The sequence below is a fragment of the Vulpes vulpes genome, chromosome 14 (genome assembly GCF_048418805.1).
Source record: "Vulpes vulpes isolate BD-2025 chromosome 14, VulVul3, whole genome shotgun sequence".
Taxonomy (NCBI): Eukaryota; Metazoa; Chordata; class Mammalia; order Carnivora; family Canidae; genus Vulpes; species Vulpes vulpes.
In genome coordinates, this window is record NC_132793.1 from 95,140,572 (window position 1) to 95,156,988 (window position 16,417).

Below are 16,417 nucleotides of genomic sequence, written 5' to 3' on the forward strand. Positions count from 1 at the left end.
GGTGAAACTGAGTCCACCCAGTCTTCTGGCCCTTGGCCAAGTGAACCTGCAGTGATCTGGCTTCTGCAGGGGGTTTTGGGAGGGTCTGGGAGGGGGAAAAGAGATGGGGCAAGGCCTATAGTTCCCGAGGCTGAAAGTGAGGGTGCCAGCATGGTTGGGCTCTGGTGACAGCTCTCTTCCTGGCTTGTACACAGTCGCCTTCTTGCTGTGTCCCCACGTGGCCGAGTGTGAGCCAGCGCTCTGGTGGCTCTTCCTAGAAGGACACTAATCCCATCACAGGGGATCCACCTCATGACCTCATCTGAACCTTCATCTCCCAGAGCCTCCCCCACTTCCAAGGACCTTCACGCAAGGGTTGGGACTTCAACACAGTGATTGTGTTCAGTCCACCAGTGTCCTCCCCAGTGAAAGACAGTGAGTGAGGTGGTAGGTGAGGTTATCCCGGGTGCCCTTGGGAAATGTGGTGCCAAGACAGTCGTGGTCCTGGATCGATCCAGGTGCGCTGCAGGAGCGGGTGGTCAGTGCACTGAGGCAGCTGCACACACAGCACATCCCAGTCCAGTGCCCTTCCTGACCCTCCCCTGTCCCTGCCTGAGACTGCTAACCTCTTCTGTCATAGATGAGGGTGTTTATCGCCCTCAGATCTTTGTGAGGGCCCCCATTTGTTGAGCACCTGCTGTGTCCCAGGCAGACTACGTGCATCTTCTCATCCAATCCTTAGCAACTCTCTAAGGTAGGTGCTACGTCCAGTTCACAGATAAGGAAACTGAGGCAGAGCCAAGTTCACACAACTACTGGTAGGGGACAAGAAGGGGACTTTGAATCAGACACTCTCTCTCCAGTGCCCACTGCCTGTCACCCCATCTGACCCATGTCATCCTCACACCTGTCCAGTTCTATCCCTAGTTCTGGGTCATAGCATCCATCAGGAACATTCTTCAGATGGCCAAGAAATGGGATCAGCAGGACTTCAGGGGAGTGAAGGGCTAGAGGAGTGCATCCCTCTCTGGACCCTGCCTGGGGTGCAAGGGCAGCCCCAGAATGACCTCACTTGTCCCCTGGGGATGAGTGACAGAGCTGCCATGTTCACTCTTGGGAGGCTGGGGGAGGGGGGCACAAGTAATGGATTCCTCTCAGAGTTTGAACTGAGAGATGAAAGACCTAGTTCTCCAAGGGCTGAGGGCTGCTCAGGGTTGCAGCTGTGTCCCTGATGGGTTTGGTCCCTGAGAGAGCTGTCCCCTCTACAACCCTCCCACTGCAGAGAAAATGCCCCATTCGCGTACTCCACACTGGCTGGGCTCCAGCAGGTTCTAATTTGGCCCTTTTGTGACTATTGGAAAGAAAATGGCTCAACTCTACCAAGGCGTGGCTTCTGAAACCAGCAGCATGGGCCTCCCTTGGGGGCCTAGAAATGTAGAGCCTCAGGCCTGCTGAGGCGGGTGACTCAGCCCAGGGGGTCGATATGCACAATGACCTTTGAAGGGCCACACCTGTGCTGGCAGATCCCACTTGATGACCTCAAAGCACGCAAGGGACCCCCTTTTTGGGGCGCCTCTGTAGGATTTTGGTTGTGAAGTCCAGACACACTGGAGAGCTCTGCTGCCAGGACACTGCTCTGAGCCACTTTTAAGGCTGTGAAGACATTAGATGCTTCTCACCACCTGGGGAGTCACCCATGGTTGGGGCTGGAGCCAAAAACGGGGGTCAGGAGCGAAACACCCTGCATACCCTCCACTGTCTGTGTGCAGGCTGGCCCTGCCCTAGGCCCCTTTCGTGACCCCTACCTACCCTGAAAAGCAGCCCCTGGGTGCTGGTCTGCTGGGGGCCAGGCCCTGGAGAGCCCAGGGACCACAGGCCTCCCAGCCGGTGGGGAACTCTTGCAGGCAGGGTCCTCAGGGAGAGGCTGCAGGTCACTCACTGGAGGTGAGGTGTGCCCTTGGACTTTTTTTCTTTTGAGAAGTTCCATGTTTACTTAAATGTGTATTCAGGAAAATAAAGCAAATTTGATATCAGAGTTACAGACTTCCCATTGTGATAGCTTTAAGTTGAAGAAGCGTGCTGACGTAAGCAGATGTGGTTAATCATAGGTAGTAATTGCCACAAAGAGAAACCTGGGGTGAATGTGGGAAGAGCACCAGGTGAGACCCCCGCAGGGTCTCCGTCCCACAGAGGCAGCCTCAGCAGCTGGCAGAAGCAATTGTGAATGTGCTCATTGTATAATGACGTGGAGCTGCCCACGGCGTGGACTCTTAGGTCTGACAGGCCAGGTACAAATCCTGCTTCGGGTTCTTCACCAGACTTTGGGGAAGAAAAGCAGCCACGCCGAGCCTGGCTCTGCCCCGCAGGGAGTGGGAAGGCCAGTGGTGCCTGGCCCTGGGGCTGGCTGAACTGAGGCACCAGCCCGAGACGGAGCAAGGAGCTGGGACTTTGCTTTCTGCTGTCCCAGGTCAGCTTTGGCAGAGCCCAGGCCAACACAGCTCCTGCGAGGGTGGCAGCCGGTTGTAAAGGGCCAGGTGGTGGCCTTTCGCTCCTTTGGGTACACCGAGCCTGGCTGCAGGCAGGGCTCCCGAGGCTGGTGGGCAGAGCCCAGAGCCCAGGTAGCTGCCACTCCACCCAGGCCCGTGTCTGCACACCTTGCACCTGGAATTAGTGAGGCCGCCCAAGCAGCCTGGGGGCGGGGGGGGGGGGGGGTCAGCCGACCAAAGAGGGGGAGTTGGTGGTCCCTGCCCCTCCCAGCCAGTGCCTTTGTACCTTGTTCCTCTGCACAGCACCCCGTCCACGCACACCTACCCCCCCACCTCACTTCACCTCACCCTGAGGGACTCTTCTACCTTCTCCCACACTGACCACATTAGCATTTTGCAACCCACAGGAGGGTTGGGCCTTGGGTGTCTTCTGTCGGTTGGTGAAATATGAACACAGAAGGGCCAGAGCATCTTTTAGTTGCTTTTCCAGGGACACCTGCCCCTAGAAGTACGCTTCTGTGGGAGGGAGACCATGCGGGCAGGGGGAGCGTCTCACCTAGTGCTCTTCCCACGTTCACCCCAGGTTTCTCTTTGTGGCAATTATCACCGATGACTAACCAGATCTGCTTATGTCAACACGCTTCTTCAACTTAAAGCTATTAAAATGGGAAGTCTGTAACTCTTCTATCAAATTTTCCTTATTTTTCCTAATACACATTTAAGCAAATACGTAATGTCTCAAAAGAAAAAAATGACCACCCAGATTCCACCTGAAACAACCTGGTTTGCCAGCAGTGTGACAAATACAGGTGAAGTTAGGGGAGGAGTGTGAATTTTTGGACAAGTGCTGGCTCTCCCCCGTGCCCAGGTGTGTGACCTGGCAGGTCAGCTTCAGGTCCAGGCAGGTGTCTGTCGAGGAGGCAGATCTCTAAGAGATAGGCCATCCAGGTGTCCAGGATCAGGGCAGCTGCTCAGATGTTTCTTCCCTCTGCCTGCCCTTTCTGTCCCTGGCTTTATTGGCAACTTGATTTTGTAAAACTCAAGGTAAAGAGGCAGCACCAGAGAAGCAAACTGACTTTTCCAAGGGTTTGTGAGCCAAGCTGGCAGCCCAATCAGGAGTGCCTAGAGCAATAGCCCCATCCTCCTGTTGATGATTCCAGCATTGGGCTATGACCCCAGAGGCCAGGCCTCCCAGCTGGTTGGCCAGCCAGCCCCTTTGCTCCTGGAACCTGTGTAGAACTTTCCTTCCTATTACCCATCTGCATGCCTGGCCACTGAAGTCACTAGGAACGGTGCAAAAGAATCTAGGGGGCCAGGAAGGAGTAGGTTCCACGTGTCCAGGTACAAGACACAGGTGTGTCAGAGCCACAGTTTTCAGGCATGGTCATTTGTAGCTAATTGTCACTAATGTCTCAAAGCTTGTGAGTGACTTTAAAAAAAAAAACAAAAAACGAATTAAGGCAGATCCAAGGTTATGGCTCTCAGTTGCTGCCCTTGCTCTGCAGACAAGGTGACCAGAACTAGGCCTTCTGTGACCAAAGCTCATAGAGTAAGCACACTAACCTGTGTGCACTGACCTTGTTCTCTACACCAGTGCCATTCTTACTCCTTTACTTAACACTTTGACCAACCTCATAAGGCCCATACTACTATTAGCCATTTTCTTTTTTTTTCTAAGATTTTATTTTTATTTATTCATGAGAGAGAGAGAGAGAGAGAGAGAGAGAGAGGCAGAGATACAGGCAGAGGGAAAAGCAGGCTCCATGCAGGGAGCCCGATGTGAGACTCGATCCCGGGACCCCAAAATCATGCCGTGGACGGAAGGCAGGTGCTAAACCGCTGAGCCATTCAGGCGTCCCTATTACCCATTTTTGAGGTAAATCTAATGAGGCACAGAGAAGTCTGGTGACTCGTACAAGATCACCCAGTAGTGAGGCTTAACTCCCAGGCTGCTGCCTGTTGCTTTTGCCAAAACACTTTAACTCCCAGGCTGCTGCCTGTTACTTTTGCCAAAACACTTGGGGAGAGCCGTCAGTGTCAGCAGATGTCAAAGACCCAAGGGTAGTTCCCCAGCTCCCAGAGTCCTGCTGCCCAGAAACACTGACAGTCCTCTTTACAGGCTGAGAACTGTAGGCTGGGCCTCCCCTGGCCCTTGCAGCAGGTGGCTCTGCGTGCCCGATGCCCACTGGGGGGTCACCCTGAGCAGAAGGCTGGGAAGGGCAGGTGCAGCCCAGCCCTCCCACCTGTGGGGATTACCTGCCATCAGGGTGTGAATGTGCCACTCGGGGAGCTCCGCAGCATGGGCCGAGATGTCCCCCGGGGGCAGGAGGCCTTGAGCTGCTGGCTGCCCTTGACAGCGTGTGTCCCTTCCTCTCCCCACAGCCACGTCCCCGTGCAAGATCCTCAAGTGCAACTCTGAGTTCTGGAGCGCCACAGCGGGCAGCCACTCCCCGGCCTCGGACGACGCCCCTGAGTTCTGCGCTGCTCTGCGCACCTACGCCCTGTGCACGCGGCGCACGGCCCGCACCTGCCGGGGCGACCTGGCCTACCACTCGGCCGTCCATGGCATAGAGGACCTCATGAGCCAGTACAACTGCTCCAAGGATGGCCCCACGTCGCAGCCGCGCCTGCGCACCCTCCCGCCGCCCAGCGACAGCCAGGAGCGCTCCGACAGCCCCGAGATCTGCCACTACGAGAAAAGCTTCCACAAGCACTCGGCGGCCCCCAACTACACACACTGCGGCCTCTTTGGGGACCCGCACCTCAGGACTTTCACAGACCGCTTCCAGACCTGCAAGGTGCAGGGCGCCTGGCCGCTCATCGACAATAATTACCTGAACGTGCAGGTCACCAACACACCTGTGCTGCCTGGCTCGGCCGCCACCGCCACCAGCAAGGTAAGGGTGAGTTTGGGTTGTGTGCATGCGCGTACGTGTGCTTGCATCGCTGTGCGAATGCTGGGGCCAGGTGTAAAGTGGATTTCTTACTAGGACTATTGTCCGCAAATTTTAGAAACATTTGCCAGGGCACTCAGTTTCAAGCTTTTGGAATATTCTTTTCTTGCCTCCAAACTGTGTTTGGTAGAACTCCAGTATTAAAACTTGATAAAAGAGAAGCCTCTCTACAGGTATGTCTCCCATCGTTGCCTCAGGGAGGGCGAACCCCATCCGCTGTGGACAAGTGGACTCGACAGCCCCTGGAGGGGACGGTCCTATCCAGGGGTTCTCACATGGTTGTACGTTTACAAACTAAACAGATTTTATTTTTCTTTTTTAAAAGATTGTATTGATTTATTTAACAGAGAGAGCAAGCACGAGCAGGGGAAGTGGAGGCAGAAGGAGAAGGAGAAGCAGGCTCCCCGCTGAGCAGGGAGCCCAATGTGGGGCTTGATCCCAGGGCCCCAGGATCATGACCTAAGTTGAAGGCAGATGCTTAACCATCTGAGCCACCCACACACCCCAAACTGAATAGATTTTAGATAGTGATCCTGGGCCTCCCTACAGGCTGGTATAACACCAGATCTCTGGGTGGGGTCAGCATGTCTTGATTTTTTTTTTTTAAGCCCCCAGTGATTCTGGCACATGGAGGGGTTAGGGACACCAGCTTAGATGCCAGGGCTGTAGGATGTTGATGGGACCAGCAAGGCTGCAGGGTACCATCCTGCCCTCTCTTTGCCTATACTGACAGGCTGCAGCCCAAGGCAGGCGGGCTGTGGTGTCTGGGGGCAGAAGGAGATGGAGCAAGTGAGGATAGAGAAGCAGCTTACTGAGCCTCCGAGGGGCCACCCATGCAGCTTTTCCCTCCTCCCTTGGGCCAGCCCTGCCTGGCTGGGGCAGCTCCCTTTGACACATCCCAAAAGTGGGCTGTGCCTCTCCACCCAAAGTGCAGTGGGCTGGGAATGCTGAGCTAGCATTTGACCTGGGCTGGGTGGCTGTGGAGACGGGCATGTTCTCATTTGCCTTCTGGAGCCCCAGGGGCCACTGAGAGCTGGTCATCTTCTGACCCCAGAAGGCCTCAGTCTCTGGGTGGCAGGACTCAAGTCCTGCTCATGGGGCTACAGCCAGAGGCAGCCACAGATGTGGCCTGCGGCCCAGGCTCTTGGACATCCCCATCTTCCCCTCACCATCACTTACTTCCAGGAGGGTCTCCCTTGACCTCATACTCAGACTCAGCCAGAGGGCGCAGCCTCAAGCCCCGGAGGCCAGTGGGTTCTCAGGGTGCAGAGGATGGGGACGCATGGCCCTCCTCGGGGTCTGGCCCACCAGATCCCCTGGGTTTCCGGGTTGGCAGTGCATCTGTTTTCCTAGGAAAAGCACGTTGCAAGGCAGCACATTCGGCAGCGCCACACTGGTCCACAAGGCTGTTTCTGTTCCTTCCTATCCCTCCACACCCCAGAGTAGGACAGTGAGGTGACCTGGCAGCCAGGAAAACCCCGCCATCTCCCTCTGCCCTGGTGGCCCTGCATGCCTCCAGAGGGTCTCTTTCTGGGCCCCACTGCAGGATAAGAAACAAACGGGTCTTGGCCCCATGGACGCCCTTACAGGCCCTTGGCACCAGGCCATGAAGCCTAGTGGGCAGCAGAATCATGGCCAGCACGCTCTCCACCCTGTCCGCCCTCCCAGCACTCCACAGAATGAGGGGGGCCCACGTCAAAGACCCAGCCGCCTTCCCTGGGGCCCTTAGCCTACCCGCCTCCCTCCTTCCCTAGAGCCAAGATAAATGAACGCCGGGAGCCTGAGGCTGCAGCTTCTAAATCCAGCAGCAAACATACTGCGGGAGGGGACCCCGCCTCCCTGTCCACCCTGGCAGGGGCACACGGACAAGTCTGAGGGTATGAGAGCGACATGGACTCTAGAAGCCCTGCCCCCTCTTCACCCAGGGAGCTGTGAGCAGCAGATGTGATAACAGAGCAGAGCACAGACTTGAGAGGGAGTGTGGCTTGTGACCAGCGGGGCTGGGCTGCTGCCCCCACTGACCAGGGGGAGAAGAGTACAGGGGTGATAGGGGGGATCGAGCCTTTAGGCCCCATCCCATCCGGTCCTGCAGGCTGGGGCAGCGTGCCTGAGCTTAGAACCCCTGGATACCAACCTCAGCTCTTCACTGGCATGCACTGGGACCCTGAGCCCAGCGACACTGTCCCAAAACCAAATGGGTTAATGATCCAGTCACTTGTCTGTGTTCTTCAAATGTCCACTCTGCTCCAGGCTCGCTGCTGGGCCACAGCCAGCGGAAGTGCCCACACAGGGATGAGAGCCCCTCTCATCCCATCCCAGCCTGGAGGTTCCAGAAAGCATGGGGCTCTGCTGCAGAGTTTGACCCACCCAGCCCCTTCCTGCCCAGCGGCCTTCGTTTACACCCCCATTGGCCAGGAGGCAGCACGGGACTTGGACCCCGGAGACCCAGCAGCGACAGGGTGGGTCTGTGGCCAAGTCGGTCTCCGGCCTCAGGGCAGCCTGGGTTCCCCGGGTGAGAACCGCCAGTGGCTGGTTTCCAGCGCCCTTGGCCTGCCCACACCTGTTCTTTTAGGCCTCTGCTGCGCAGGTGTGTTGGTTTTGTTCATTCATTGATTCAACAAACATTTACGAAACACCTCTTTTGTGCCAGCCTCTGCGCTGGGTGCTTCCTCCCTCCTGGCAGCTCCCAGGCTGATAATGGGGAACGAAGGCAGGCAGAGGGGTGCTTGTGGTGGGTGCAGGATGCTCTGCCCAGAGCACTGGGGAGGGCTTCCTCCCAAGTCCTTGGGAGCAGAAGACCAGGGGAGAGACAGCAGAGCCAGGCCAGGCGTGGGGGAGCCGCCTGGAGCCTCAGGGGAAGCACAAGAAGCCAGGAGGCTGTTATCTCTGAGGGGCTTTCGTGCCTCCCCGCCAGAGCCCTCTGCCAGCCCCTTCTGGCCACTTGAACCCACTGCCCTGTGTACCCCCCTCCTCACCCGAGGGGGCCTCGGCTCCTTTTCCATGAAACCGGCATCATCCAGCCCAGCCCAGCCTTCTGTCCTCATAGATGAGCAAGATGTCCTGTTTTCCAGCCCAAGGTGAAACATTAGCCAGCTCCCCGCCGCCGTGGGCCTTCCTTCTTGCTCAGCCCCCACTCCACCACCCTCCTTCCAGCTGTACTGGGAGCACCCCATTGTACAGATCGGAAGACCGAGGCTCAGGGAGGAGAGGAATTCGTGTGTCTGCCGTCCCCTCCCCCACCTCCTTGCTGGTTCCGCCTAGAAATTACCACCCATCTGTTCACACCGCCTGACTCATCTCCTTGGTCTGTCACCCCCACTCCCGGAGTGTGAGCTCCTTGAGGACAAGGGTCTTGGACTCTGGCCCCCTTGTGTAGATACAGCCCCTGGTGCTGGGCCTCAGGCCGCTCTGGGCGGGGGCCGGGGGGCAGCAAAGGCAGGAGTGGCAGCCGCACCCGTGGCCGTGCTGGCAGCCAGCCGCCCGGCTTTCGACAGGCCCCTTCATGCTGTTACTTGTGGTTGAGTCCCTGGCACTGGTGCCAAGAAGAGTCTAGCAGGCTGTCAGCCTTCCAGGAGCCTGTCTCCACGAGAGATGACGGTTAGAGGGAAACCAGCCTTTCCTGTTCCAGGAGACTGATGCACTTGGAAGGCAGTACCCCCCACCCCCAGCCCCGCTCCCCAGCACGCCAGGCAGGGACACCAGAGCCCCTCGTCGCTCGCCCCCTCCCCAGTGGCAGGACCACCCACTGCCCAGACCACCCTGGCTGCACCCCCCCCGCCCCCCGCAGGCAGCCTCCACATCAGGGCGGGAGCTGTGGGATGGAGAGAAGGGAGCAGCAGGAGGTGGAACTAATAAGTGGCCATCTCTGTAGGCCAGGGATGGCAGCGTCGCGGCAGGATGGAGGGGCTGCGGCCACCTGTGACATCCCACAGCAAACCAGAAGGGCCCGGCCACCCGGGACCAGGCAGTGGCCCCAGAGGGAAGGATGGGGAAATGGAGTCCAGTGCCCAGGGTGCCCTGTGCAGGCCAGGCCTCCCGTGTAGCACCCCCAGGCTCCTGGCAGGGTCCCCGGCTTCCAGCTTGGGAGCACCAGCTCCTCGTGTCCCGTGTGGACAGCAGAATGTGCCCCCGTCCATCCTGACCATTCACGTGGCCCCACGGGCACAGCACCAGGGATCCCAAGACTTTCAGGGAACCACGAAAAGACCTTAATTTGTTTTACAGTCAGAAGGAAAAAATCAGCATAATCCAACCTCGACTATATTAGTCTTCGCACCAAAGCAATCAACAAAATGTAGTTTTAATATTTTTGATGGAGAAAGGGGCCTGCAAAGGCCGAAGAGCCTGGAGTCCCCAAAAACCCAGCTGCAGTCTGTCTCTCATCCTCAGCTTTTTGAGTATCAGGGTGAGAAGGGGGAGTTTCTCCCTGAAGGTCCAGTCCCCTCGTGCACCCTGACTCTTTACCAGCATGGAGGGACCCGAGATCAGTGACGAGACAGCCCTGGACACCTGCAGCCGGGCCCTCGGTGACCCGTTGGTTTGCTCAGCCTAGAACTTCAGCTCCATGGTTGAGGCTCCAGGCTGAGGCTTCTTCCTGCCTGCTACCCCCTCGTCCTCCTGTCTGTGCCCCTGGCCACCCCTGCAGCCCCCTGAATTGCAGCCACACTGCCTGGCCTGTGGCCCGGCCATGCACCCCACCCTGGGCCCCAGCCTTTCTGGACCCTGGGCCTGAGCTGAGGTCCCTCACGGCTCTCCAGGCTCCCTTTGCCTACAGGACCCACTTGCAGTCTCCAGCAGGCCTGGGCCTTGCCTTTGTCTTACCCTGTGCCTTTTGGCCAGAAACTCCTTTAATGCTTGGTGGCACCGCCAGTCCTCTCTACCCCGAGGGCTGTCCCAGGCCTTCATTGTGCTGCTCCAACTGCCACATCGCCCAGGGTGCCCAGGCACAAAATCCAGCCACAGCCAGGACATCTGGGACCTGCCTCAGGCTGCAGACTCTCTGAGGATGTGGGGTACCCTTCAGGGGTCCCATTAGACAGCTGGCTAGGCCTCTCCCCTCCTGGGGGCAGGGAGAAGTTCTAGGAATGGTGGCCAAGGGGATGGGGGCAGTGCACGGGTTAGGAGTGGGGGTTTGCCAGGGGGCCCCAAAGGGCCTGAGCACTACTTGCCCCATGAGACAGCCTCCCTCCCTGGCTTTGGGCTGGAGTTCAGGTCCCAGCTGCCCTTGGCTCAGGGGGCAGGGACCTTAAAGCCACCAGTGGTAAAAAGCTGGTACCTGGGAAGAGAAATGAAGGAGGGTGTTGTTTCTCTCCCAAATGTGACTCCTGTCTCCAGCCCATGCAGTCTTCCTAGTTATGATGATGGGGGGAGAAAGCAGCCTGGCACTTGACCCAGGATAACAAGGGGAAGCATGCTTACTCCCCAGGCTATTTGTCTCCCATCCTTCTCCCAGGCCTCCTACTCTGTGGGCTTGTGGCCAAGAAGCGCCTCGGGGCTGGAAACCAGGAGAATGAAACCCAGCTCTACCTCTTGCTGGCTGTGTGACCTTGGGCAAGTCACTTGACCTCTCTGAGCCTAAATTTTCTCCACTCTAAATGGGAGGTAATGTCATCCTCCCCTGCCACACCACACAGAACTAGAAGATGCCTGTGTCTGTGGTTCACAGGAGGATGGTTACTAGTGGAGCCGCCCAGCCATCTGCTTCTCCTCAAGCAGCTCACCCAGGCCCTCACCCCCGGCTGCAGCCACCAGCAGAAATAGGCCTCCCTGCTCCTGCCCTGGCCAGGGCTGCGTGCTCAGCCTGGAGCCCCCACCACCCCCGTTCCCTGTCTTCCTTTCTCTGACTGGTGCCTTTCTCCTCTCCTCCCCCCTGCTTCCCTCCAGGGCCTGGCCAGGTGACTCCTCAGGGCAGCCCGGCCACAGTGGCCTCTGCCTGCTTGTTCTTTCCTGGGGCGCGAAATCTCCTCTTCCACCTGCTGTTACCTTTAGCCAGTGGCTTACAGTCCTTTTGAAGGCATTTAGCTGTAAGTCCCATGTTAGATGGCTGTGGACCATATTAGTTTCCTGTTGCTGCTGTAACAAATACCATGAAGTCAGTGTTTCAAACAGGCTGAAATGTCTTCTCTTGTAGCTCTGGAGGTGAGAAATCTACACTGAGTCTTTCAGGGCTAACATGAAGGTGTTAACAGGGTCAGTGCTTTTGGCTTCCAGGAGAGTATGTTCAGGGCTCTTCCAGCCTCTGGTGGTTGCCAGCATCCCTGGGCTATGGTCTACCCCTCCAGGCTCTGCCTCCATGGAAAGAGCCTTCCTTCCGTCTTTGACGGTCCAACCTCTTTCTGGCTCCATCTTAGGAGGACACGTGTGCTTGTATGCAGGGCCCACCCAAATAATCCAGGATAACTTCTCCATCTCAGTATCCTGAACCTGTACCACACTCGGTGCCCATCACAAGTATGATCTTCATCCCCTCCCCGTGTCCCCCCCATTCCCGCACCCCACTCCCGTCTGGTCGTCGTCAGTCTGCTCTCCGTGGTTCAGAGTCTGTTTCTTGGTTTGTTCTTTCTCTCCTTTAACTCCCTTTGTCCTATAGTAAAACACGTTGTTTTAGAGAAAGCTGTTAAGTGCTTAATAATGCCGGTGGCACCAAAAGGTGACCGAAAGGGGCCGGCGGCCTGGGGCACGGTGGGGGCTCCTCCGTCCCGCCCCCGCACACGCCCTGCGGCACCACTAACCCCGTCTCCGTCCCCTCCCCCCCAGCTCACCATCATCTTCAAGAACTTCCAGGAGTGTGTGGACCAGAAGGTGTACCAGGCCGAGATGGACGAGCTCCCGGCCGCCTTCGCCGACGGCTCCAAGAACGGCGGGGACAAGCACGGGGCCAACAGCCTGAAGATCACGGAGAAGGTGTCGGGCCAGCACGTGGAGATCCAGGCCAAGTACATCGGCACCACCATCGTGGTGCGCCAGGTGGGCCGCTACCTGACGTTCGCCGTGCGCATGCCCGAGGAGGTGGTCCACGCCGTGGAGGACCGCGACGGCCAGGGCCTCTACCTCTGCCTGCGGGGCTGCCCCCTCAACCAGCAGATCGACTTCCCGGGCCCCGGCGCCCGCAGCCCCGCGCCCGCCGCCGCGGACACCTTCCCCTACGAGGCGGCGGCGGCCAAGTGCAAGGAGAAGCTGCCGGTGGAGGACCTCTACTACCAGGCCTGCGTCTTCGACCTGCTCACCACGGGCGACGTCAACTTCACGCTGGCCGCCTACTACGCGCTGGAGGACGTCAAGATGCTGCACTCCAACAAGGACAGGCTGCACCTGTACGAGAGGACGCGGGAGCCGCCGGGCCGGGCCGCCGCGCCCCGGCCGCGCCCGGGCAGCCTCGCGCTCCTGGCCCTGCTCGCCGCCTTCCTGCGGGCCGTGGCCATGGCCGTGGCCGCCTAGGCCCGAGGGCGCGCTCCTGGCCCCAGCCCCGGGGCGGCTGCGGGGGGCGGCTGCGGGGGGGGGGGGGGGGGGCCGGGGGCTCCCTGCAGCGTCTGCGGAGCTCAGAGGCGGACGGAGCCGCTGGCCGGCGGGCGGGCCGCGGGGCTGTGGACGGGGTGACCTCCCCGGGCCCCCGCTCCCCACCCCCTGCCTGGGGGGGGCCTGGTGCGGTGCCGTCCGTGACAGTTGAGCTGTGCGAGGGGGGAGCCGCTCCCCTCCACCCGCCCCGCAGTGTGAATGTGCAAAACAGCCCCTCAGGCCCGAGCCCCCCACGCCCGCCCCGCCCCCGGAGACACTGGGAGACCCAGGACCGATCAGAGTCGAGCTCCTCCCCCACCCCAGCGATGCACTGAATCAGGCCCAGCTGACTGCTGCCCGCGCCCGCCACACGCACACACACACTCACACGAGCACACTCGCACACACTAGGCCGAGGTGCCCAGGCCTCCGCGAGGCTGGACCCCCCCCCCCCCCCCCCCACCAGGCAGGGCCTCCTTTCCCCTCGGGCTTTGGGACGACTCCGGGGCGGCAGCTGCTCGGCGCCCCCGGCGGGCTGTAACCCCTTTGACCAGCAGGTGGCGCCCGCCGGGGCCCGGAGAGCGGCCGCGCGCAGCCCGGGGCCTGTGTCCGCGCCCAGGTCCCCGCTTAGGGCCCGGGCCGCAGGCTCCCCAGGGGCAGCGGTGCTGTCAGCACGAGGTCTGAGCGACGCCACTCGTGGGCCCGGGCGGGCCTCGCCGGCCCCCCATTGTCCACTGTGCTTGGGAGCTCACGTCCTCGTTTCTAGCCCTTGATCCCTGTTCCCTTCTCTCCAGCAGGTGGCAAGAGCCCTTGGGCAGGGAGCTGGGCCCGCAGGGCGCGGGCGGGAGACGCGGTGGACAGGGCCAGCTGGCCTGCCCTGATCCTCGCCCTTCTCCCCACCTGCCCGCCAAGCCCCGCCCCCCACCCGGCCACCCACGTCTGCGTGCTGGGGAGGCGGAGGAGCAGGGTCTGCAAGCTTCTCCACCCTGAGCATCCCCGGATGGTCCCACCTAGTCCCCGCCCTCCAGCCCGTGGCCACACAGCCCGGAGACGCTTGCCACCCAGAGCCCTGGCCCCCATCCGAGGAGCCCTGAGCCAGTCCCTGCCTCTGCTGCTGTTCCAGAGAGCCCAGGGGCCAAGGCCGGCTCGGGCTCCACTCCCAAAGGTCCAGGAGGGCGGTTCCCACAGCCCCACACCGACCTGGCCCCCCAGCCTGGCAGCCCTCCTGCTGTTCCCCAGGGACCTCTCATACACTGGCCCAGGAGGCTCCCTGCCTCCCCTCCAAGAGGTCCCCTCTCTGCCCCAGCAGGGGCCGGCAGGTGGGAGGCGCGGCCCCCCCGCCCGCCCTGCTGGTTTTTAGATGGTCCCTATGTTGGAAGTAAAAAGTGAAGCACTTTATTTTGGTTGTGTTTGATCGCGTTCTGCTTGGAAGTGGGGACTCCTCACTGCGTCCTTGTGTCTGCGACCTGTGTCGAGTGTCACCGCATGTACATATTGTAAATTATTTATTAACGGCTAAATGCAAGTAAAGTTTGGGGTTTTTTTTGTTTTGTTATTTTCTTTTGGACTGCGTGTTGGAATTTGCTTTCTGATTAGACTGGCCCCTTTGGAAAGGTGGAGAATAGGCTTCGGTCGTGGGAGTCCACTTACAGTGTGTGCACCTGGATGCAACTCACGCACGTGTGCGCACGTGCCCGTGGAAAGGGGCGTCGCAGATGCTTGTGGAGGGTGAAGCCATTGAACACAAGCTTCCTACTTCTCCAGAACAGCTTTTTCTCCTTATGGGGCTTGTGGCCTCCCAAGTTTTCTTGCCTTGGCTAAGCCGGAACAGTTTCAGGAACAGATGGCCATGTGGCAGAGGGACATGAAAACAGGGGTGTGGGGTGAGAGGTTGGGTGGACTGGACTCAGATCCAGGATGCTGCCATGTGGCTGCCCACCCTCCATGCAGGCCCCTTGCTCACACAGCCCAGGGCCACACTGATGGCTCTGCAAAGAGGACCAAGACTTGCGTGGCGCCAGGTTCACTGCTAGCTGTCCTCACATTTCATCGTTTAAAACCACCCAATGAGAGAGGAACAAATTCATGCCCATTTTACAGACAAAGAAACAGACACTTGGCGTGATGATCTGATTTGCCTAGGGTCCTTAGCAGGGCGGGGCTTAGCCGTACACCTGGGTTTGTTTTGCCCTGTCTGTGCCTCTTCTTTTTTTTTTTAACTTATTTTTTATTGGTGTTCAATTTACCAACATACAGAATAACCCCCAGTGCCCGTCACCCATTCACTCCCATCCCCCACCCTCCTCCCCTGTGCCTATTCTTAACACCAGATGTCATGAAGCAGAACAGCAGCACCATTAATTAGGTCAGGCCGCATCCCGGGGGTCTCCCCTTCTCTAGCCCGGTGACCGTGGGCAGGTCACTTAATGTCTCTGAGCCTCTGATTGCTCCTCTATAAGGTGGGGAGTGCCTATCACATAGGATTGTTGGGAGATTCCATGAGTTTTTCTTATAAAGGGCTTGGAAAGGGGCCTGGCACACAGGGAGTGTCCAGGGCTGGTAGCCCTGTTTTCCCAGAGCAGAATGGGTTGAGTGAGCCAGTGGGCGGGATGAGAAGGGAGAGGGTCACACAGACTCTGGGAGCTTGGGAGGGAGGTAAGCGGAAAGGCCAGCCAGCGGAGGAATCCAGAGGGTGAGCATGTAACCAGTCTAAGCCAAAGGAGAAGGTTAAAGGCAGGGAGAATTTTCTAGAACCCAGCTCTTACACAGGCTCCCAGAGAGGGCATGGCATTGTGGGCATGGGGAGGAATAACCAGACTGGAGGGGATGAAAGGAGTCGGAACATACGTACACATCTTATCCCGTTTCCCAAACTGTCAGGATCGAGAGGCACCTCTCACTCTTGCTCTCATTCTCGCTCTCTCTCTTGCTCTCTCTCTCTGTAGCAGCCAGGATGGAATAACTCACAGGGGAGGCGCCATGGAGGCAGCACAGCCACTGGCACTTGGCCCTTGCAGAAGAACCGATTATTGAGAAGCCAGGGCGCACAGGATTGAAAATAAAAAAATCCCGTTCGCCATCAGATGAAAATGCTATGGCACTTGCCAAAAAATATTCTTGGTTTGGAATTTGTTCAGGACCCTAAATTTAACCAGCTGGAACTCTTTCCCAGTACCATGCTACTGGTTGCCCATGAACATGGAAATTTGCATTTCATCATGAATATGGAACACAGAGTCTTTAGCTAAAATGATCCCCAAGAAGTGGCTTCATCTTGCACCGCAGGCTGGGTTTGGAGCGGCCTCCTCTGCCAGCGAGATGGAGGCCAGGCGGCCCGGAGGTTAATGCACTAGCAGATGGGGGGGGGGGGGGGGTGCGTCCCTCCTCACTGCACCCCTGCACACTGATGTGTGGCAAGAACTCTTGGAGATTTAGTGTGGAGAACCAAAATTCATAAGAGAGGAAGGGCAACCAGAAACAAATCAGGGAGGGTCATTTATAAGG

At 58.7% G+C, this 16,417-nt stretch overlaps 1 protein-coding gene across 4 annotated transcripts in view; it reads left to right on the plus strand.

Annotated features, from left to right (window-relative positions):
• The window catches only part of RGMA (repulsive guidance molecule BMP co-receptor a), a 44,573-nt gene extending 30,105 nt beyond the window's left edge, over positions 1–14,468 (plus strand). For all 4 annotated transcript variants that reach the window (XM_072737207.1, XM_072737208.1, XM_072737209.1 and 1 more), the window contains 2 exons: positions 4,848–5,362; positions 12,176–14,468. In XM_072737207.1, the coding sequence (XP_072593308.1) occupies positions 4,848–5,362; positions 12,176–12,856 (1,196 nt within the window). In that variant the 3' untranslated portion in view covers positions 12,857–14,468. The remainder of the gene's footprint in view (positions 1–4,847; positions 5,363–12,175) is intronic.
• The last annotated feature ends 1,949 nt before the right edge of the window (positions 14,469–16,417 follow it).